The 24,019-nt window shown below is 38.5% G+C and overlaps 1 protein-coding gene across 1 annotated transcript in view; it reads left to right on the top strand.

The window, feature by feature from the left end:
- ITGA2 (integrin subunit alpha 2) overlaps nucleotides 1-17,994 on the top strand; it is a gene marked incomplete at both ends in the record, with an annotated part of 65,595 nt that extends 47,601 nt beyond the window's left edge. The window contains 14 exons of the mRNA XM_079548295.1: nucleotides 1,065-1,216; nucleotides 2,535-2,645; nucleotides 3,199-3,281; nucleotides 4,088-4,229; nucleotides 5,866-5,958; nucleotides 6,993-7,069; nucleotides 7,162-7,245; nucleotides 9,909-10,011; nucleotides 10,852-10,962; nucleotides 11,449-11,553; nucleotides 11,833-11,946; nucleotides 14,133-14,222; nucleotides 17,062-17,178; nucleotides 17,905-17,994. Coding sequence (XP_079404421.1) covers nucleotides 1,065-1,216; nucleotides 2,535-2,645; nucleotides 3,199-3,281; nucleotides 4,088-4,229; nucleotides 5,866-5,958; nucleotides 6,993-7,069; nucleotides 7,162-7,245; nucleotides 9,909-10,011; nucleotides 10,852-10,962; nucleotides 11,449-11,553; nucleotides 11,833-11,946; nucleotides 14,133-14,222; nucleotides 17,062-17,178; nucleotides 17,905-17,994 — 1,472 coding nt within the window. The remainder of the gene's footprint in view (nucleotides 1-1,064; nucleotides 1,217-2,534; nucleotides 2,646-3,198; nucleotides 3,282-4,087; nucleotides 4,230-5,865; nucleotides 5,959-6,992; nucleotides 7,070-7,161; nucleotides 7,246-9,908; nucleotides 10,012-10,851; nucleotides 10,963-11,448; nucleotides 11,554-11,832; nucleotides 11,947-14,132; nucleotides 14,223-17,061; nucleotides 17,179-17,904) is intronic.
- Between the last annotated feature and the right edge of the window lie 6,025 nt (nucleotides 17,995-24,019).

The following is a 24,019-nucleotide window of genomic DNA, read 5'->3' as shown; positions in this document are numbered from 1 at the left end:
TTTATATTAATTTCTTCAGAAACCATTATTCAAATGTATAGTGGAAATTTTAAAGAAATAATGCATTAGATGTCAAGAAAGGTGAAATCACTATCAAATTTAAGTGCTTAAGGAAGTGTTTTTAAAATCTACGGTCATCACTGGCTCCATAATCTTGTAAAAGTGAGGAAATAACAATATAAAGAAAATCGGTATGACAAAACCCAGAAAATGTTGATACTGAGAAGCTTTTCATTTTACTTTATGTTTTTAGCCTTTGCTCACCAGTTCTGTTTTTTTTCCTTCAGCTGATGTCACTCACATATGGCAACACACTTCAATAAGGGTGAATGGGTATCTCTGGAGGATGCTTGTTTGGGTACAGTCTTTGTGAGCTGCTGTTTCAATGGCAGACTTCAGGCTCTTCTTTGTTCAGCACAAAAATAATTTCCATAAGATCAGTACAGAAGTCCATGGAGAGAACCTTTTCTTTTCAGAGAACAGGAGAGCTCAGAATATTTCTGAGACCAGCACTCATCTCTCATGAAGCCATTTAGTCCAACACCAGTTGGACTGCTTCAGTCCTACACCCAGTGCCTTTTGGAACTTGTGATTGTTAGCTATAAAATTAAAGTGAACTTTCTAGGTGTATTAGTCATCCTAGGAATAGAAGAAGACAGAAATTATGATGTGATCGAAGAAAAGATGCAGATTTTTTATAGTCGTCTCAGAATTCAGGATATGATTGCAGTGCCTCTTTATCTGCTATAATCCTGGCCCTGCTAACAGGCTTTCTGCCTGAGATGCAGGCTCAGCCATCTGAAGTGGAGACTGAATTGATTGCCATTTAATGTGCTCTCTATGGATGAGAACTTACTTCAGGATTTAAAACTGTTTGACTGCTTTGGAAAACACAAGAGAAAATTTTATCATTTTGAGAATGTTCTGTGATTACTGTGAAAAAAGTAAAATATTTATTGTGGTTTAGAAAGTCTGGTCATTCTGCAGTGTTGAACATAGCAATGAGATCACAGGCAGTATGGCTCAGCAAAAAAAAAAAAAAAGTACTGTTATTTTTCTTGTAGCTATAAAGTGCAATGCAACATTGGATGCAGATCTCCAGGCCTCCCGAGTGACTTCTAGAGGACTTTTCAAAGAAAATAATGAAAGGTACATGCAGAGGGATGTTGTGGTGACTCATTCCATGAATTGTGTTCAGGACATCTTCAGTGTACAGGTAAGTGCAATTGTAAGGGGCCTTGTGACAAAAATGATCAGAAGAAGATGTTGATGAATTTTATGTCTGTAAGATGATTTCCATCACTGAACTGTAGGGGCTGGAAAGGCCTCTCAAGATCATCTATCCAATCTCCCTACCAAAGCAGTTTCCCTACAGTAGGTTGCATTCATGTAGGAAAGTTTTCAGGTGGGTTTCAGATACCTCCAGAGAAAGAGACTCCACAACCTCATTGGGCAGCTTGTCCCAGTGTTCTGTCACCCTCACAGTGAAGAATTTTTTCCTCATGTTTGCATTGAATTTTCTACGTTCCAGCTTGTGTACATGGCCTCATATAGGATTTAAGTTTCTTAAATTCTGCAATATCGAAAAACACAGAGTAAGATGCCAGTTCCAAAGAAAACAATAACAACTGTCTTATTTATCACTGCTTTTTAAGGCAGAAGAGGCCATTCTTAACTATGTATTTTAGTTTCCCTTTAGTTTCAATCAATTTTAGATGCATGACCAGTAGCAATACATACAAATGTCTTATTTCAAATGAACACTTGATGTGGACTTCTCTACCTCATGCATGCTAACCGTAAGTACACACAAGTTGTATTTGGGATAAAGTGTCCATCATTCTTTAGAATCAAGGCCAAACACAGCCCTAAGACCTGCAGTAAGCCCCCTGTGTTGTGACAGGTCAGGTATTAGAAAGTCTGAGAATTTTGAGTTTGCGTTGCTTTGCAGTACTTAAAACCAGCAGGCTTAGAGCTGAATAGTAAATAGGAATGTTTTCACATCCCTCCTTCTGATTCTTCCTTCTTTTATTTATTGTACACCCAAATTCAGTGAGGGAAAATATTTTTGACTTGTTGATCACATTTATTGTCATCTTGGAGCCATGAGTTAGGAGAGTATCCACCCAGAACAAAGAAACTAAAGAGATTCAAGGCATACAGTGTTTTATTGCTGCCTATGCAGACTGGGATAGGAATTTGATTCCTGCAGCAGTTTGAGAAGGAAAGTCACCTGCTGTTGGCTTTTAATGGTTAGCTTCTGCAGATGCAAAATCTATACATGTATGTGATGAATAGAGTCTTTTGGAACACTTGCAAAAGGAGTTTTATCACAGAAATGGAAATAAAAGCTGTTTAGCAAGAGGATACCACACCAGGCAATCTCACGGAAGTATTTTGGTAAATAAATGGAGTTTTACATTGTTACTTCATGTTTAGAGAAAGTATTGTTTTACTATGCATTATAAATTTACAACAGAATTACCATTTTTATGTTATTTGCTGTGCTGAGAGCTACCATCTGTGTTTTACAGGAACCTTCTGATGCAGTCAATTCCCTTAATGTGCGCATTGACATCGGCCTAGCAAATCCTGGCACCAGCCCTGTACTTGATACATCTTCTCCTGCATCTGTGGCCTACAGTGTAAGTACACAATCTCACTGTTGTACAATGCATTGCAATACACTTGTGCCTAACATGACCTACAAAATCACTAAGGAACTGCACACAGGTAAAAACTCGTACTCTAGTTAAGTCACTGGACTGAAAGCAGGCACCTGCACATATTCTCCCTGTTGCTTTATACCTTGATAACATAATCTTTGCTCATCTACAAGCACACAACAGACATCATGGCATAACAAGCATTTTGGTAGAGCCAAGTCACTGTACATGTGAATTTCTATTGCATTGTACTGTGAAGTCTTAGTCAGTTTAGCCTACAATAAAGGAGTAACTGGGAAATGTAAATTCCTTCAGATTATATGATTGGTGTAGGCCTGCATTGTTCTTATGGATCAGCTGATGTGTAGTAACATGCTTCTCAGGATAGCTTTTCCATCTGTCAGAATTCTTAATGTGCTTTGAAGTGATGTTCTTTCCCTATAAAGTGTTTAAGACTCTACTGTCCCTAGATAATTTTAAAGTAAAACACTGTCATTCAGGATTTATTTATTTGTTTATTTGTTTTTGACAGATTCCTTTTATTAAAGATTGTGGTGAAGATGAGCTCTGTATCTGTGATCTTGTTCTGAATGTACAGCAGAAGGGAGATGATAGGTAAGACCTCAACAAATGGGATTGGTGGAGACATTTTCCTAGTGGATTTCATGGATTGGCTTACCTTTAGGCTCTGAATGAATTTCTAAATAAGAATACCATTTCAGTGCAAAATCTATTTAGAAATAGCAGAGGAAAAAAAAAGAAAATAATAGCATTTCTGTCTAAATAACTAGCCAAGGAAAAAGGGGTGCGATATGAACAGAGATACAGAAGCAGGATTCTTATAAGTGTAGACAAAACTAATTTTTTGTACCATATGAATGAGTAAACACTGAAAACTCAGAAGACTGTGTCAGAAGAAGTGCTCTAGGAAAGCAGCTGCAGCAGCAGTCTCAGACCCTCCTGCGAGGAACAGAGAGGTTCCTGCATCAGGCTGTGCTGCTGGGACAAGGAGATAGCGTATAAGCATGTACTCTAAATCCATATGCAGACACATGTACATTTACAGTATGCAGACAAAACTGCCTCCTCCTGAAGCTGCTGTCTGACTCAGCTGCCCATTCTCTGCTCACCTTTCCCAGAATGGTGGAAACTGTGAAAGTTCAGCAAAGTGACTGACTGTACACGATCAGTTCTGCACTTAACAATGACATTAATTCCAGTTGGTTCTGAAAAACATCATCACAGAGTTTCTCATGTCACAGGGCTTAGAAAGCAGAAGATTTATATGAATAGAAAATAGGAAATGTCTTGCTGTGCTTGTTATTCTTTCTTGGCTAGAGGCAGCACAGTACGATACAGTTTCATGATCCACAGCTGTTCTATTACCTCTGTTTACAACATTGAACTTCATTTTCCAACAGCAAACAGCAGTTCATTGTCAGCAGCAAAAACAGAAGACTAACATTCAACATGAAATTGAAAAATAAAAAAGAAAATGCATACAACACCAGAATCCAGGCCACATTTTCAGACAACTTGTTTTTTGCTTCTTCTTCCTTACCGGTACGTGGTACCCATCTTCACTGTTTCTGTTACTGCTGCCGATTTTCCAGCTACTCCAAAAAGTGTATTTTTCTGTCTATTAGTGTCTGTCCCAAGAAAGGAGAATGTGTGTGCAAATCTTTCTCTCAGTTTATTTTCTTGGCTACCAGAATTATTCCCTTCAGCATATCAGTTTTATATAGGTCAAGGAGAAACACTGCCAACTCAGCATAAAAGTTGGCAACCTGTTGAGTTTGACCTCACGTCAGTATTTCAAGTCATCTTTTCCTCACTTTAGGCTTTGGCAGTCACATCTCATGCTTAACTCCCAAAAATATGCCTGAATACAGTTGCTGGGAATTCATATTTGATAAAGCATGCGGCACAGATGCAACTTTAAAGTCAAGACTTTGGATCTAGAAGAGGTTTCACTGCCAACACCACATATTCCAGCTATAGACAGTTAATCAGACTGAAATGATTGCTATACCAGAAGTTCTTCTAACAGATTTGGTCTTAGAAGGGAAAATGAAGGAATTTACAGACTATTTTAGGGAATACAGTAGATCTTTAAAGTGAACTGTTTCTCCAAAACAATTCATGTAGGATGAAATCCAGACTTCAGTGCTTGGCCTATGCGTTAGACTGCTACTGGGGAAATGCGTGATAATACGAGGGGTGAAATCCAGAGCAGTAATGAAGGGATAGGAGCATTCATCACTGTCCAAGAGCCACATTTTCTGGAACAATGAATTGGCAGAGGGACTCCATACTGTGCTGAGTGTGCCCCTCTACCTCCCCATCCTGTTGCACAGCAAAATTACTCACTCCATTCATACCAAAGGACCACACTGGAGCTAGGCTTTTCTTCCACTTTAAAAGCTCATTTGTTTAGAAGTATTCCAGCCTGCAAGTGAAGTTTTTTCCCCCCAAAAACATGCCTTTTTCAAAGCTGAAATATTATAAGCTATTTGTTCAAAGCTTATATTCTTTTCAGAACATAAATCATGAATGGTAAATATGTGGTAGGGATGTGTTTTACAAGAAAACAGTACATTTTATTATCTTCAGCATGATGATAACTGGCCATAGTCTATGAATTTGTCTTTCCTTTGATGTGAGATGCTGACATGCTAAATAATATAATAATAGTAATAATATAATACATAAATAAATAAATAATAATAAGAGTAATAAATAAACTCTCAAGTACTGTAGACTCTCCTACAAAAAGTATGATACGATTTCTCTTCCATGCACTAATTTCTATGGTGAGAGTACTTAACTGTCTCTCAGGCCATGCAAATATTACTGTAGAAGTTCTGCAGCAATATTATAAAAAGCACAGTAAGTGTTAATGAAGTAGGTGGCCTATACACTATGGTCATTATTCCTTCTTTCAAGCCCAGCATGAAGTTTCTGTAAGATCATTAGAGTCCAGAGAAATTACATAGGATCAAACCTTATTCAACCATTCTCCCGCCTCACTCCCAGCCCTACCTATAATTCCCATCCATCTCATCTCTAGGAATTATTGCTATAACACCTCTGGTACTGCTTCTTACTGTAACACAGCTCATGTGGAAGAGGCAGGCTGGGAATTTCCTGTCTTTTATTAGAAACTGCTATTAAGATGATTTTTTTGTTTCCCCTGCAGAGCGATGGGACTGAAGTCTCATGTCAGACAGGAACATCTCAAACTACAGTCATCTGCCAGATTAGCTATCCTGTTTTCCGAACAGGACAACAGGTACAGCTAGCACAATTGAATAACCTCGACTGACGTACCAAAGCATTTTTGTTGTTTTTGTTTTCCCCTAAAACGGCATACACTGTTGTTGAAGATTTTAGGGCTGGCAATAGGTAACTTCCCCTTGGATTTCAGAGGCACTAAAAGAAGCAACTCGGAGCCTAAACTGTGGTGACCAGAGTACTAGATTAAAGGAAAAAAATGCTCTAAAGCACACTTTTCTGTGCCCCTACAATCCAAATGCCTCTGTAGCTTTGTAACCCTTGTAGAGTAAGGCTGGGAAGAAGACAAGAGATGAGCAGCCAGGTGCAACGTGCAGCCTGCTGGGGGGCTCTGTGCAGTGCATCAAACCCTCACTGCTGAGCAAACCTGGGCAGCTGCTCCAGCTCAGCTCTGCAAGGAAGTGGTGCTGAGGAGAGGGAGAGGAGAGCCTGAGGATAGATCATGTATCCTTTTTCTCATTTATGCCATAAATTTCAGGATATCCCTGGTTTTAAGGAACTTAATCTCTTATTCCTGAGGCAGAACAGAAGTAGGCTTCCAGCCTTTAGCACAGTCACTTGGAGGAATAAGAGACTTTCCAGAAGTAATATAAACATGATATTCTGCAAAGCCAAAGAAATCCCATCAGATACATAACATTAAGGGGTTTTTTTAATTGTTAATTGCATTGGTCAAAGCAGACCTGTTGGAATGACTGGAAGAGAAGCGGAAAAGGCTGTGTGAGTGCTGGTGTTTAAACATGTAAAAATAAGTAACTAAAGCAATCTAAAGACCTGTAGTTGCAGCCTGAAGCAAGTTACACATCTTTTAAAAATACAGATAGCTAATGTTTACATAACAGAGTTGACTTGTGCATGAAAGAAAGGAAAATGCAGAAGGATTAAGAGATTCTTGAAATATTACACAGAAACAGGAGAAATCGGTTACAGAGGGTGATGTTTGTACATATGAATAATAACGTTGCAACCTTTAAGTTCTCTTGGTGTTGTATCGTCGACTCATTTACTCTGTGCTCCTTGTTTCTTCCATAGGTGTCTTTTGATATTAGTTTTGATTTTAACCTGAAGAATCTTCAGAATATGGCAGTTCTAAGTTTTCATGCATTGAGGTAAAGTGTTTTATAAAGCAAATTATGTATTAGTAGGACATTTGTGCAAAATAATATGAAAACACCTGATCAAAATCTATTTTGATGAACAGTGAAAGTAAAGAAGAGCAAGAACTGGACAACCAGATCAGCTTGTCAATTCCTTTGCGGTATGATGCAGAAATTCACTTCACAAGGTATGCTGAATAATGGAAGGAGTCGCTGTCATTTTTTCAAAGGCATTAAAATATAGAAACAGTCTTGAAAGACCACTGAAAGTATACTGAAACTTTGTTCTGTTCTTATGGAAGTCACAAGAAATTCCCTTGGCTTTTCTTTCTGCTCCCACCCTAACTATTGTGGCAGCAGGAGCAGCACATCCTCTCTCCACATGCCCAGGGTTAGGATCATGAGCCTGTCCCTCAACGTGGGAGGCAACTGAGATTGGTGTGTGTCAGACACGGTATCCTGAGAAATGCAGATTGTGAGTAGAGCTAGTTAGTCAGGAGGAGAGAGAGGGACAAAAGTCCCCGTAAGACTGATCTTGACTTCAAGCCTTTGAAACCTCTTTTTTCAGCCCTGTGAACATTTAGTGATTTGGGATGCACTGAAACAGTAGTTAGTCTGATAATGTTGCAACAAGAATAATTCCAGTTAAAGTTTAACTGAAATTGAAAATGAAATTAAAATACACTCGTTTGACTCACAGTTTAAGATATGCTATTTTATTTTCATCAAAGAAAGGTTATCTTTCCCAGCTGCTGAATTTTCAGATAAAATTTGTGGAGCTATACGTGGTCACAAACTAATGGTGGAAAAAAATGCTTTTGCATCCCAAAGCATTCCAAAATCAATAAACATAAAATGGTAGAAAACAAATGGTAGTTATTCAAACAATGACAGAAATATGAAAGTAAGAAAGCTGTTTAAAAATGCACAGCAATGATGAATTTAGGAAATGAATATTCCAAAGCCACCGTGACACATAACACAAGAGATTCATGCAGTGACCTAACCTTGAATCTGGATCATAGCACAGAAGCTTATTTTAATGAACTGCATTGCAGTTGCAGTTTCATTGTTCTAAGGCCCTGTGCTCAACACAGTTGGGTCCACCAGGTCTAGAGTATGACAGAATTTTTCCTTTTTTTGTAGTTGCGAAAAACATGTATTTAGACCAGCAATGCAAGTTCTTTCAGCTCCCTGGGAAAGTCATAGGAGAAGAGTGTTTGTTACTCAAGTTGGCAGGAGCACAAAGACTACAGAAAGATTTGAGTAGGTAGCTATCACACCAAATTAAGGATTAAGTCAGTAGGAATTTCAGATGGTGCAAAGTTGATTCAGCAAATTTATTTTATCTGAGAAATAATTACAGAAAAACAAAAAACAAACAAAAAAAAACACAAAAACAGGCAGAAAGCTTATAGAAGAGCTGCCCAAATAAAAATAGGATTTCAAATTCACCTGCATCTCCTGAAGTATCAGAAAAAGTAATTGCCTATGCAAGTGCATGAAGAAATCTCTAGTCAGAAAAGTTTTTCAGTTATTCTTGGAGATGAACCAGCTTAAAAGAACTGAAGGAAGTACACATTAAGGCAGTGTACAACTTTAAATGCTTCTCTTGGATTTAGTAACTCTTAGCAAATATCAATATGAAAATAGTTTCCTCCTCTGAAAGGTAATTTTTAGCAAGTAACTTTTAAAATAAGAACTGAGGGAAAAAAGTCATCTCGCTGAAGGGCGTCCTTTCTGGCAAAAAATCTTCTGAGTTTTCAGAGGTGGGAATCAATCTTATCAGTGACAACTGCAAGGACAGGAAGTTGATACTTTCAAACTAGAAGAATTGGAGATTCGAGCAATAAGAAAGAGAAAGAGCTCCACATGGATTGTCCTGCGAGTTGTTGTCCTGTTGCCCTGCAGGGAAAGGCCTCATGGGAAAAAGCATGGAGGATCACAGAGGATCCCTGGAAGAGCACCTCATCAGGAAGTGCCTCTTTGAGACTGTACATGTTAATTTGGCATTGTATGCACAGATGTTACCCAGATTAAATGGATAGAGCTGCCTTACTGAACAGAGGGGATTTGCAGTTTGTGCTACACAGAGCTGCTGGAAGGAGTCATGATGGCCTCTGCTTCTTGCCAACTCACTTCCCAGATTCTACTTTTTTAACTGCTTGAGTAACTCCTCTCTAGGATGAAGACTATAAAATTCTGAGATGTTTCAGCAGAAAAGCTGCTCCCCAGGAGCATGCGGAAGCAATTACTTACATAGGGATGCTTTTTTTGTCTTTGAGCGTGGTCCCACCTAGTTGAACCCCTGAAACATCCACAAGCCCTCCCACCATGTTCTTCCATCAGACACCCATCATTTCATGCTTGATATGTTGGGCTGCATCACCTTCATGTTCTTTTGGGAATTCTGAATGAAAAAAAGTAGTGTCCCAGATAGTGTAAGAATGTGTCATGCACATTTGCAGGGTGCTGTGTGTGCACACCCAGACCGTGAGGAAATAAACCCACGTGGAACAGAGCACATTAGGGCCAAAAGTAGCACTTGTTCTTGGGAGAGGAGCCTGCAGTACAGTGCCAAAAGCACTGTAGGGTGCAGGAGGCTGAGCAGAGGCCACATCTGATGCTGCACTGCTGGCTCCACATGCTTTCTTGGCTTTGGGCTTCAGTATAGCCCTTCTTTTCATAAACAGATTTGTAAAATTCAAAGACCAGTACAAGTGACTGATTTTTCTTCTCATTATACTTTTGACCCATCCCACAAACTTAAAACAAACCAAAGCAGATTCAGTTGCTTATGTTTTCAAAGTAGCTGCCAGCTGTAATGTATTGTTTTGTGGTTGCTACCTAGGCTTGCCAACATCAACTTCTATGAAGTATACTCTGGTCATAACATTCCTTCCACTGTGAATAATTTTGAAGATATTGGCCCCACATTCAACTTTTCAGTGAAGGTTAGTAAATATTTCTGTTTCTGGTTTGTGAAGCCACTTTACCTCCTCTTATATGGGACCGAAAACACAGTTGAAAAAACAGTTCTGTTTCACTGTCTGATTTTGATGCTTTTGAATCAGTCAGATAGGAAAAAAAATGGCAAATAGCTGGAGGATAAATGCTTACAGTCTTATGAGGTCAAGAATGAAATTTGCACTTAATGCATGAGTAGGCTGGGGAGGGATTGGTCCTGCATTGTTTATGTTTTTGGAAGATGGTTAATGCTTAACTTTAGTCCAATTTATACTATTTGTTCACAGAGCTTATTTGTCTTCTATTCACTTGACAAAGGAAAATAAGTCTTTGCGGGCTTGGACTCTGAAATTTAAATTTGGTGAGGGTTAAGTGTTCAAACCAGATGCAAGGACTTGCCAGATCACAACATTTATTACATACCTCAAAAAAACCCTAGATCCAAATATGCAACGTGGAAGAAAATTAAATTATGTTCCATTTACATTCCTGTAACTGCTGTTAAGGCTTATTGGCTGTAGTAGAATATTTGCTTTTCAAAAAAATATCTCACCCAGTTAATAAGAGCTTTGCTAAGGAAACAGACTGGTACCCAAAGCTATGCTGTATATACGGTACTCTGAAGGCGTACAGCATAGTACACTTTCCATTAGGGCATATTGTCATTATTTACCCTATTAAATTTACCAACATAAAAGTACTGATGCAAAAGGAATCCTGTTCTATATCTTAATTATCCCTGTTTTGGTTTTCTTTTGATATACCAAATTATTTATGTATATGTAAGTATCGCTTCCTGAATTAATTATGAGTTATTTGTTTTGCAGGTAACAACAGGGAGTATTCCAGTGAAGATGGCATCTGTGAAAATCCATCTTCCAGAATTAACCAGCAAAGACAACCCACTGATGTACATAACTGCAGTTGATACAGATCAGGTGAAGAACTGAGCCATATAAGCTGCCATGTTTTGAGAGTTAGCCAGCACTATGTACATCAGCCTTCATAGTGTGGCTGTGATTGCTTCCTGTCTCTTAGTCACAGATGGGAAGGTGTGGGGGAGGATCACAACCATCAGCAGTACTCTAAGTCTAGTCCTTGGCGTCTATCTGTGCAGTGCACAGCTGAGTTTTCATATCACCCTGGAACTCTTCAACTAGGTTCTTCTCCAAGCTTCTCAAAAGAATACAATAAAAGTGGAATTTTTTGATCAGCATGAAATTTTCAGCATGATCTAGGAGGAAAAAAATTACCAGAAGAGCAGACTAAAAAATAGATTGTCTATTGGTTTCTAAATTATCCAGTATTATATAATTCACAACCTATAATTTCACATCAACCATGCCATCAGGAATATATGATATTATGATGACTGTAAACTTCAGAGCATGCCACCAATTTTAATTCTGCTGTCCATTTCCTAGGCCAGAGGCGTTACTTGTCAAGTTCAGATAAATCCACTGCAGATAGGAAAAAGACCTTACTCTACATCTTTCAAGAAAGAAAACCTTAGAGCTGTGAAAGAACTGGTGAGTAAGAGCCAGGACATGGGTGCATGGCTGACATTTTCTGCTGCACCTGTGGGGATCGCTGTGATGGCCATGGCATTCTTCACCTGCTGTGCAGAAGTGATGTTCTCATGCTGCATCTGCCTTAGAGAGACGAAGCACTGTGTGTTCTTCACAGTGTGCACACACTTAATGTGTGGGCATAGGAGAGTAAAACTTTACCTACATGTTAAAGGATCATTACTTAAAGTGTAATTTGTAATGCATGCTGTTGTCTCTCCTTGCTGTTTTCCCTCGAAGAACTGTAAGAATGCAAAGTGCAGTACCATCACATGCAAACTGGAAGACCTCGTGCTGAAGGGAGAGTATTTTGTGAACGTGTCCACCCAAATCTGGAACGGTACCTTTGCTGTTGTGAGTATCACTGGTGTATTCATGATGAATCAATACCCAAGTATTTTCTAGTTCTTGATGCTTTACAAAGTTTGTTAAAGAGAACTTTCAATTCTAAAAATATTATGTTATTGTGTTTGTCTGAATTGAAAACTTGAACCAAGAAGTAAAATAAGGAGTAAGGCTAGATAATGGAGCTGGGAACCTTTATTCCAGCAAATAATTTAGGAAAATGCAGCAATAATGTAGATCTTCACAGCTGTAGAAAACATTTTCTGCATCTGTTAAATTAATTTAAGGGGAACTATAGCTCCACAAAATTCAGCATAAGAAACTAGAGTGTAGTTATAGTCTAGAAAATAATATTGCTTTTAGTTTTTGAACATCGTAGGCTACATAGTGATCATTTCAAGTCACACCAAAATAGGAAAAGCCTATTAGCTCTGCCAGTTAATTTGTTACAGAAGGCGTGGAAAACTTTTAATTGACTTTTTGTTTTTATTAGAGCTGGCGTCAAGGAAACTGTCCTTGCTTAAAGAACTACAGGATGCTTAAAAATATCCATCAATAATACCTTGACCTTCCCACTTTAAATCATCATGTGTCCTCCAGGACATTAATCATCTTGAATTACCAGACTTTTGAAAAGAGACCATGTTGGCTTCTCAGCTAGGCATCCAACCAGGCTGTCTTAGAGACCCAGGTTTGCACAGAGCATCAAGAACATGACGCAGTCTCATTACCCTGTCTGGCAAGTATGATGCAGGTACTGACATTTAACAGCAGGGTTGCTGTCAGCTTCACCATTCAGCTCTTAAAAGGAAAAGGTCAGGCTGATAATGTAATGTACTTATGCAAGTATGTGAAGAAAAGCATCTGCCTATGTTTAAAGATGGTGTTTTTCAAATTGGCTGGGTCAAGAGCATTTGTTAGTGCTGACAGATGTGCAGAAGGTGGAGACCCAGATAAAAGGTTGTTACTTGTACAAGACAGTGCCTAGAAACAATTTGTTTACCACTCAGAGATGAGAAAGGAAGATGGAAAATGACAGTTTTCGTCTCATCTCCCATTTTGTTGTTTTCTATTTGACTGTGAATGTTCAGTGCAAATACTTGTACAAACAGCCAAAAATGCAAATCATCACCCTTGTCCAGGATGAGGACGTAAGATTTCCTGGTACATTACCTGCTAAACAAAGCAAAGAAAGATGTGTTTAAGAATTGGGAAGGTGTTTTGAAACATGCTTGGGCAGATTTCCAGTTTTCAGGTTTGCAGGACAGCCTGCCATGGTGCAGGCATGCTGTATGCTGCTGTCCATTCGGTGCACACTGATGGCTGTGGGATCACAGTAGCTCACACTCCCAGTGTCAAACTCACCATACCTGAACTTTCAGTAGCAGTAGGGTTTTCAGAACCAGAGAAAAAGCTGAGGAGGCAAAAGGACAAAGAGCTCATTGCATCTGAGATGACTGGCAAGCAGTCTTACAAACCAGAAGCTGTCTCCAGTGACACTGCAGAATTTGGGACCAGCATGCTAGCAGGACATGGGAGGTGGCATGGGAATAAGAGCAGCACTGAGCTGGATGCTTTTGCAAAGGAAGTGGTATCTGGCACATGGTCCCTTTTCAAATGGGAACTGGCCTGGATTTTTGTCTTCTTTGTTTAAGCTGAGGACATGAGGTCAGAATTTAAGCAGTGGAGAGGAACAGACAGTGGTAGGAAAAAAATAAAGGGGGAAGAAGAGAGAAGAATTGGGTAGAGGTCATGAGGAAAAACAGGGAGAGAACATCCAGTTTCCATTTCTTTCAAAAGCCAGAGAGATTTCTCCCTTTTTCACTGTTATATTTTTCTCATCTCTTCCCAGCTATCAGCAGCAATAGCTTTGAAATAACTATAAAAGCAATTTTACTTATTCTATTTCATTTGATCTGTTAAAGAAGATAAAAGGGGGAGAGTTTTACAGTTTTACTGCTAATAAATAAAAACAACAAAATTAAGAAATTGTCAGCATTACATAATTGCTTTCATAGATGCACTATCTTGAGAGAAATAAAAAGAAAGATCACTTTAATTTTCTTAATACTGTGAATTTCTTACGGTTCTGAAGACTTATGAAGATTTAAAAACAAGAGTTTTTAAAAAGTCTGTACTCTAATTGAGTTGTCCTGCAACAGAGCTTTATAATTTTTGTTAATCTTCTCTTTCAGTCCACTTTCCAGACATTGCAACTCTTTGCTGAGGCAGAAATCAATGTGCATAATACTGACTTATTTATAATTGGAGAAAATACCCTAACTGTAAGTGATGGATAATTAGATTTTTTTTTTTCTTACTGTGTTAAACTGATGATATTACAGTGATATTTAGAAGTACATAGCAAATTTCAACCTCTTGTGACATATAAATATGTTGAACTAATGTATCCTTTTGGCTACACACAAACTTCTGTAAGTTACGAAAACATGTTAATTTCATCTGACTACTACCTAAAGCAGAGATAAAATCTTCAGATTTTAAAATGATTGTAGAAGTATCAGCAAACGCAGTTAAAGACTTAGGAATTTCATTCAGCTTCCTCTGCATGAAGAGATCAAACTGAACTTCTTTCTTCAATAGAATTAATTGTTGTAGATAAATAAGCTCTGGGAAACATTTTACCAAATCTGGTTTTTAGTTTTACTTCCATAACGTAGGTTTGTAGTAGGTTTGGAGTTTGTAGACAGATCTTTGAAGACCAAAGTAAGCTGTTAAGGGAGTCAAACATCTTCAAGAAAACGTGGTATAGTCCATTCACAGGCAATGGAATATTCAGTTAAGTATGTACCAAAACAGTAACTGATTGACCTATCTCAAAGTGATGATGAGACCATATTTCAGTACTATTTTTGTCATTATTTTCTCATGGATAATTCAGTTTTTGCAGAGAACCTCTAAACAGATCTTTTTATAACCAAGGAAGCCTCAAATCCCTGAAGAAGGGAAAAATATGTATAGATCTGTAAGTAATGCCATGATTTTGCAGAAAAATTACATTACCTATATTTGAAGTCTGCTGGGAATCTCTGTTTTGTGACATAGTATTTCTGCCCAAAGGTGAAACCCATTAACATACAGTACAAATATTCCACTTATTGTACAGGCTTTTTAGCTAGTTTATAGATTACATTTGACTGTGTACTCTTGTACAGTTGGAACATAATAATACCAAATTTGCATTTCCAGCATCATTGTCAGTGATTTCAGAACGTACCTATTTCAGTGATTCTTGCTTAAGTCAGTTGACACACAAAAGGTAGTTTTTTCAGCCAACCATTGAAATATCTGCCCCTGAGACTTTTACTGCTCTGACACAGTGGATGAGCAGACCATGAAAGTTATCCACATTATGTTCTGGTGAAGTTTAGTCCCATCTTTACTTAATAGGTTCTTGCCCTGTGAGAAGACTTGGCAAATGTGCCAGCTGGTAAAGGGCAGTGGACCATATACTCTTCTACAACAATTCCCTTTGCCACCTCGGTGTTGGAGCCAGCATCAAGAACTGGTCACTTAGCATGGCAGGCCAGAAATGATGGCCACTCTCTGTCCCTTCACTCTTTCTTTGGAATGGGACCGTGCAGTGGCAATCTGAGTTTGTTTCCAACTTATACTGTTATTGTAGAAAAGCAGCTAGAGTGGTAGGATTCATCTAACTTAGTATCTACATTAGAAATCCATACAACAGTTAGCACTTCTATTAACTCTTATCAGTAGAAAGAATAGGTATATTTGTGATGCAGTTAATTACATCTTAAAGGTGATTGCTAGAAATAGGTAAGGTGAATGATGTCCTAAAATAAGGCCAATCTTTTTCCATGGAAAACCAATGGCTATTCTGTAGGTAAAGCAATAGATGAGGTGAATTCTAACCAGACAGACTGCATGTAGAAATGAGATTGGCTTTTTAAAATTATGATGAGTTAGATTGCTATGTAGTCAAATTAATTAATATCACCTTGTGATGTTATGTGGAGAAACTGCTTGATACTTTTGCGTAAAAGCTTTCAGATTCTTTCCTTGTTGGGAAGTACTGCCAGCTGGAGGACAGAATGTTAACCTGCTATAATCATCATTACAGCTACTCTGTTAGAGAATACATAAAGCCAGCCTGCCTCAGTGAAATGAATACATAGAGCCACACCTAACACAACAGTAGAGCTTTCCAGCAGAAATGACTTAAATCACTGAGATGTCAGCTCAGTGCAAGTTTCCCGGAAAGCTTAAGATTAAATTACCCCAGACAAATGCACTGAGCAAGCAACCCTGAGAAAGTAAACTGACATGACTTCTTTTATCATGTTTCAGGAAGGAAAGAAAAAAAAATCTTCATGCTAAACGCACGTCATTCCAAAGATTTGACAGTTCATAAATATTACAGCAGTATCTCCTTGTGCCACTACATTATGTGAAACTAGATAGCTGGTCATATGCAATCCAACTAGATAGGGTATCACCTGAAAATGAACTTCCAGACATTGTATGCTATCCTGCGAGCTCTCTGGTATTTCTTGGGACGCACAGATGTCCTAGAGGCTTCTGTTTGACCCCTATGTCTTACTGCAAGTTCTTGAAGCTAACTCAGGAGAACACAGATTAATACCAGATGATCTAACAATTAATATTGTTTCTAATGGCTGCCCACTACAGAGAATGGAGTCTGAAAACTCGGTTGGAAGTAGTCCTTCTCTAGCTGATGCAGATGAAGTCTGTTTTGAGTAGACGGGGTTGTAAGCACAGCTATTCCCAGCCTGCATGTCAGTATCTGTGGTTTGCGTAGTAGCAGGGTGTCCACGCTCTGGGAATAACTTTGAAAGTACCCTTGTTACCAAAAAGACAGAAAGCTGACATGAAGAGATTGTTTCTATGCCTGTTGTATATGGCTAAGAATGATGAGAGTTCCTAATCTTCGACTGTCCAGTGCTATTGTGGTGCAGGCTGTGGCCTGTGGACCCCAGTGAAAAGGTTGCCGTTGTCTGGTGTGCTCCAGTCACTGATCTTGGCATGCGTGCACTACAGCTATCCTTAATAAGTACCTGGTTTACAAATCCTGCTTTACATGCTGTGGAAATGTTAACCTCTACCACATCTCTCTGCTTTCAGATCCCAGTTACAATAATAAAGCCGGATGAGAAAGCTGAGATACCAATTGGTGTTGTGATTGGCAGTATATTGGCTGGACTCCTCTTGCTGTTAGTACTGGTTGCTGTTTTATGGAAAGTAAGTAGGTGTTTATATTCTTAAAAAGAAAAGCAGAAAAGGATAAGTACATGTGGGCTGTTTTCTTTGGAACCTCTCTTTATTAGCGCTGAACAAAACTGCATACGCAGTTTAGTAACAAGAATAATACTGCATTGGCTTTCCACTCTTGATGGGAGCTTTTAAAATCAAAATGCTGAAGTGAATCACCATAGACACGGGCAATGTGAAAATGATAAATGTGCTGCCAGTTCCTTAAAATGAGAGCAGCAGCATTTTTGTCCCTCTCCCTGTCTCCCTCCACAGTTCACCAACCATATTTTCAGTGAGCAAGTCTGGGGAAAAGAAGCAAGGACAGAATATATGCTGAACAGGCAAAAAGAAAAGAGAAGGGTGACAGCAAAAAGTGGTTTACAAAGGATACCTTGATAAGAGGAAAGGAAAATCTTTTGTTCATGCCAGAGCATTAGTTCTTGGGGGACCCTGGCACACCAAGACAGCCTAGATATCCCTTCATCTTGGCAGGGAGACTAGCTGTTCAGCATTACTATTTTGGCATTTGTTGCCCCAGGCAGGAAATTAAGGTCCAGCTTCTCTACAGTTAGGAATCATCTACAAATCAAACACTCCATGATGTGTGTGCATGCACATATCATGCATTTCTTCCATCATAGTATTTAGCTTAACCTAGAAATATAAGTACTGATGACTGACTGTAATGTGGTGTTATATCCATACTCCTCACAGTTTGGCTTCTTCAAGAGACAGTATGAAAAAATGACACAGGATATAGAAGATATTGATGAAATTACAGAACTCACAAAAGACAAAGACTGAAGATGTATTATGTGGATAAAGAGAGAAGATCTGAGCCACCAATAGAAATTGTGATCCAATCTGTTCTTCAGCTGCAGTGCCTTAAAGCTTAATAACATTTAAACATTTTTAATTAAAGTGTTGGTGTTTTTTTTATAGATGAAAATATTTTACAGATTCTGCTCTATTATAAGAGTAACTGCAGGACAGTTTGTTGGTTTTGTTTTTTCAAAAGTGATTTATAGTGCCTTTTCTTGTATATTTTTGCCTTTCAAACAAACTTAGCCCTTAGAACTGGCAGGTCCGGAGTTTACAGTAACGTATTGTGCCAGCAACACTTCTCCTGATCCACTGCAGAGTGAAACAGAACAATTTATTTCAGATTATTGTTGAACAGCATCAGTTCGTAATTCAGTTGACAAGTACCATATGTGTAAAGGACACTTTCTATTACGTTGATGATGAATGTGTGGTGAATACTGCTTCCAGACTGGGAGAAAAAAATTCATTTTTTCATTGACTAGCTCCATCCTTATTGTTTTACACAAATTTGTACAAGGAAACCTTTGTCTTAACTAATCTATGAAGTGAGAACTATGTAAGAAGACATGTATCTGTGTGCTACAGGGCAACTGGATGGGCATACTGTTCCAAAAGGTCAGCATTTCCTCGCACTAAGGTCACAAATTATTGAAGTATACTGTTTTTGGAAAATACTGCCAAATGATACATGTAACTGCCTTCTGAATGCTGTCTCTGAGAAGAAAATAAGAATTTCATAACCACTTACACCATGTTCTCTGTCATGTTATGACTGGCTTTCAAATTTCATCTGGAGAAGAACTACCAATACTGTTACGCTGGGCTTTATGTGCGCAGGCCACCTGACATCAGTTTAGCTTTGGCATAAATAGAGAACAGAGTCAAAATCTTGCCCTTAATTCTGTACTGGAAGATTTTGCAATAGTAAGTACAAGAGTTGAGCTAAAGGGGATATGACTGAGGTCGTATGCACATGTTAGGACAGAAGACGGAGAAGATCTTGTAGGTCTTTTCCAACCTTGGTGATTCTGTGATAAATTACACACTGCACTTGCTTTTTTAAGTATCTCTGTGCCCTCCAGGAGACCAAAGTTCAGTGTGACCTACATACCTGTCTTTTTTTTATTTGGTTCTTTGTCTTCATGTCTTGAGGAAATTAGCTTGTATTTTACATAATAAAGTACTGTAAAGCTCTGCAGGAACTCTGAGCACAGTTGGGTCTTTGTGTAAGCTACACACCTCAAATTTATCATGTGCTGCCCAGTTTTAATGATAGATAAGTCAGAAGGCCCTGTAAGACTGGTAACAGTCAGGGGATTTGGCCTTCTGTCTGCCTTCACTTTCATAGCTGGTGGTTACTTAAATGCAGTTGTGACAGAAGACACATAGGTTGTCTTTATGGATGCTGCCACATAACTAAGATTGTTTCTGATTTGATGTGATTTACTTGAAGAGTATAACATTCAAATGTGCCTAACTGATACAGGACCTGAAGTTACGTTTTCTTTCCCCAAAAACTAGTTTGTGAATACAGTTAGGGACTTCTAGAATTATTTTCTGTGGGATGTTTAAAAAATTACGTTTGAGTGTGTTTGGAAATTTTATTCAGTCTTTTTTTTAAATCACTAAAGATTAATCAGTCATGAGACAATTATCTCTTTGGCAAATAACAGCTTCATTTGCAGTGACAGCTGGATTGTTCTCACTATAATTGTATGTGTTTTGGATTTATTTTGTATCAGTTGAAGGTTATATATTTGTTCAGGTTTTTTTTAACATTCTGAAAAACAATCTGGATTCTGATCTTGACTGTCAGACAAGATTGTTGCCATTAGCTGAGTTTGTGACCAAAACAATTATTCTAATTTTTTTTTTTTAAAGCAATTGTTCAAACCTAAGGAATGTGGTCCTGACTTATAGTTATGAACCCTGCAAGCAAATGCTCTAAAAGTGAAGATAAAAATTTGTCTGTCTCAATCACTGTATAAAGTTGTAAGGAAGAAAACAAAATCCTACACCTACATGTGCGAGGGTCATATAATCAAGGCCATAGGAGGAATTTCACAACAAAGCAGACTGTAGCATCTGTCATTTCTCATGCTGCCATACAGGAAAGGAGTAGGCAGTGAGCCAGACTTACTTCTTCAACCACAGGTGTGAAATACAGGTCAATATCTGACACCCAACGTCTTGGTTATTTAACAGTTCATAGACAGCGACAATTCTGTTCACCAGTCTACACTAGGTTTTATTTTGTCCCAGACAACAGGAGTCCTCTCAATCCTGGGAATAATACTTTCCCTGAAATAAAGGGAAGGCATAGCAATGTGTAAGGTTTTCTATCCTAACCACTTCAAGTTACTAGTTTTATTTTTCTTTTATGATTAATACTTGGTTAGTTCAGTTTTTGTTATGGGTTACTCTACTGCACTTTTAAGTTAAGTTGGCACAGCCACAAATAATGCTGGAAATATTATGTATATTTTGTATTATGGATTTTTTAGTTTTACTTTTTTTTAAAAAATAGCATGTTGCAAATGAAATAATACTCAAAATGTTGGACTTCAGCATGTGCTTCTGTTTGTGCTTGCAGCAGAGAAGTCAGGAACTCTTTCAACAATCTCAAGGTATATCTGATCTTAGAATTGAGTCTAGCTGCTGACTTCTGGAAGTACTAGAATCAAGTCTAAACTCGGAGTTTCACATGAGACTAGATGTAGATGGAAAAGAGAGTTCATAAGCAAACAGACTTCTGAAAACTAGTGTGTAAGCTCTCTGAGAGCAGGGACTGTATTTCTGTGGTGCCTACCTGAAGGCCTAATAGCATTATTATAATAAAAACAAGAATACTGCTGAACAGAGACTCGGTTATTTTTATACAGCACCCTAAAGAAAAGAAACGCTACTGAAAAAGCACTGCATAAAATGGGTCAAATGTGTAATTATTCCAATAGCACACAGCAAAAAAACCTAAGGTGATGACTCTGTGAGGTATACAAAGCTGCACCAGCGCCAGGCCTTCCTATATGCATATGATTATTTTCTATGGCATCTGAAATTACACCGTATTCTGCCAGCCCCATGCTTTGTGTCTGTATACTTTACGGCTACAAACCTTAGAATTTCCACAAAATAGAATCAAATGTTTCTAATCTTAAGGCATGAGATTCTGTCATTCACCCCATTTTGCTGTTTAGGAAAATTGAAATCCAGCTTCCTTATCTACTAACTAGCATGTATTATCTGTTATATACAAAACTAGAGAGCAACAAAACCTTGCACATTAAAGAAATGATACAAATATGAAATCGATAGTTAACTACCTCAATTTATTGTTGCCTTTAAAGGTAATAAAGCGTACATTAATTTACACAACCTCAGAAAAGCCAAGTCCTATCTTTTCAATCAACCTTTGTGCCTTCACTTATGATTCATTTTTCATAGGCAGTCACTGGCTTTGACGTGTTAGTAGTTTTAACAATGATTTACCTCTTTCCCTCAAAGTAGCAGAAATCAAACTTTTAAAACAGAATCACTATCAAAATATATAAGGAAGCTAATTTTTGTAACATGACTCATATTATCTGGACCAAGAAAATCACTGTCCTTAGATATTAAAAGAAACACTTCTCACTTATAGTCACCCACCTATTTTTAACTCTTTCTTCACGTACCTCTGCAAGACAGCACTTAATGGAAAAGCCCAAAACTGAGTTTTCAGAGCTTAGGGCGAAGTTACTTTCATTATACTCCATCAACAGTTTTAGTAGTATTTGAAGGGAATACTTGAAGGAGGAAGACTGACTTTTTACGTGAATAGGACAAAGGGAAATAGCTCTAAATTAAAAGAGGTGAGGTTTAGATCAGACATTAGGCAGAAATTCTGTCCTCAGAGCATGGTGAGGCACTAGCACAGGCTACACAAAGAAGTTAATCTCAGGAGGTGTTCAGGGCCCCAAGTTGGACAGGCCTTGGGCAACCTGATTGGGTGGGTGAGAACCCCACCCATGGCAGGAGGGTCGAATTAGCGGGTCTTTAAGGACCCTTGCAACCTAAGCCTTCCTATGATTTTATGATTATATAGTCTGTGAAGCAGAAATTCCCTGAACAGCTAAAGGCAAAGTGAGCTGAAAGAAAAGCCAGTTTACTTTAAACTTGAGTAACTTAAATGCCTCATTACTGAGTACAACAGTGGTAGTTTCATGGATTACAGAAGCGAGCACCTGTATTTTGCAGATGGAGCCCAGCACAGCGCGGCTGTGCTCCCAGGCGGCTGCCCATACACACATCTGTCCCTCTGCTGCCATCTCCTGGGTAGGTGTCTCTTCCATCAGTTGCATTTTCACATTGTGTTTTCGCAATGTGTCATTCTGAGGTTCTCTTGTGAACAGAACAAAATGAAAAGTTTTGATGCAGGAAACTTAAACTTATGCAATGCTGATGTACAGACAAAGGGAACAGTCTATTTAAATATCACCAGTCAAATCCAAGACATTTCAGAAAGACAACTTCTCATTCTGAAGACACGTTCTTCACCCCCAGCGTACCCTTTGTCATGCAGGTCACTACACTAGTCACAGATTTACCTTCTGGTTTACAGGGTCTGCTTCCAGGAACATCCCTCTCTCCTCACAGCCTCATCTCTATAGCTTACTGTGACACAGCTGGAAGAGCAGCAATGACGTAGGATTACCTTCACTTATAGTCAAATCAGAGAAAAAGCTGCACTCATCCCAGACAACAAGATCTGCATTTATACTGTTCTGTTGTCCAGCTCATATTCATCAGAACACTCAGTAGTTTTCATCCAGCAGCCTAGTTCTGTGAAACCAGGACATGTGCAGCCGCATCTTTCTCTGACATGCAGTTAAGCAGCTGAAGTTCATCCCCAGGCCTGGAAATTTGGAAGCAGTTCTGGGTTGCTCTAGACATAGCCTCAGGCAGCTATGTTAGAGAAGAGTAATTTGCCATCTTAAAATAATTTCTCTAGCAGAGTGTAGCACAACAGAAGGAGCCTGAACAAATAGCTCAGGTTATGTATTTACATTTCAGTTACATACATTTTACCTCTATGCACATCATCCCTCCTAGGGACTTTTCCATTTTGCTTTCAGATGCCAGCAGAAGAACCCAAAGTTACACAATACTGATACATCATTGTTCCAGAACAAAGCACTACTTGCCTCATGCACAGCTAGGGACATAAAATGACATTTCATTGTTTTGACCATGGCAGCATACACACATTGTAGCACTCAGCTGTGACTCAGTACAACATCTCTTCCATTCATTGTTCCTGGTCACTGCAGGGAAGTACACCATTATTCTTTCTCTTCTTTTCTGCACCCTCCTTCCCAGCTGCATTACTGAAGGAGAAGGTGCACTTAGGGTCACCCTGGACAAATCCTCAAAGAGACTGCAGCACCAGAGAAGTACGAAGGCAACAGAGTTTGCCTTACACAGGAGCTGCCCTCAATCATTGGACTTGATGATCTTGAATGTTTTTTCCAACCTAGATCATCCTAAGGTTCTCTGAATCTGTAGAGCTCCAAGTACAATTTAACTCTTCTAAGTATCAGTCTTCCTGCATCAAAGCACAGCTTGAGCATGTAAAAATTGTACAGGTTTTACTTCTATCATAAACCTTACATCACAAGGCAAGCTAGCCATTTGCTTGAAATTAATCAGTTGCATAGTAACAACAAACAAATTAATGTGCAAAAACACAAAAACACTGGAAACTGTTTGTGTCTTTGATTGTTTTTTTATTTTTTTTTATTGTTTTGTTTTTTTTTTTGTTTTTTTTTTTTTTTTAAGAACAAAAATAATTACTTGTCTGAAGAAGTGATCTGTAGTCAGGATTCCATACAATTCCCACCAAAAATGACACTCAAATTAACAGAGGGCTTCTCTCCAACATCCATGCAACCTTTAACTTGTTCAGCTCTGCCTAGATAATAGAGCCAACATGGTTTGAAGACTGTGTATACACATGCATACAAGG

Source organism: Tetrao urogallus (genome assembly GCF_951394365.1).
Source record: "Tetrao urogallus genome assembly, chromosome: Z".
In the NCBI taxonomy this organism is placed as follows: Eukaryota; Metazoa; Chordata; class Aves; order Galliformes; family Phasianidae; genus Tetrao; species Tetrao urogallus.
The sequence above is the reverse complement of the archived record's forward strand: the minus strand, read 5'-3'. Positions and strand labels throughout refer to the sequence as shown.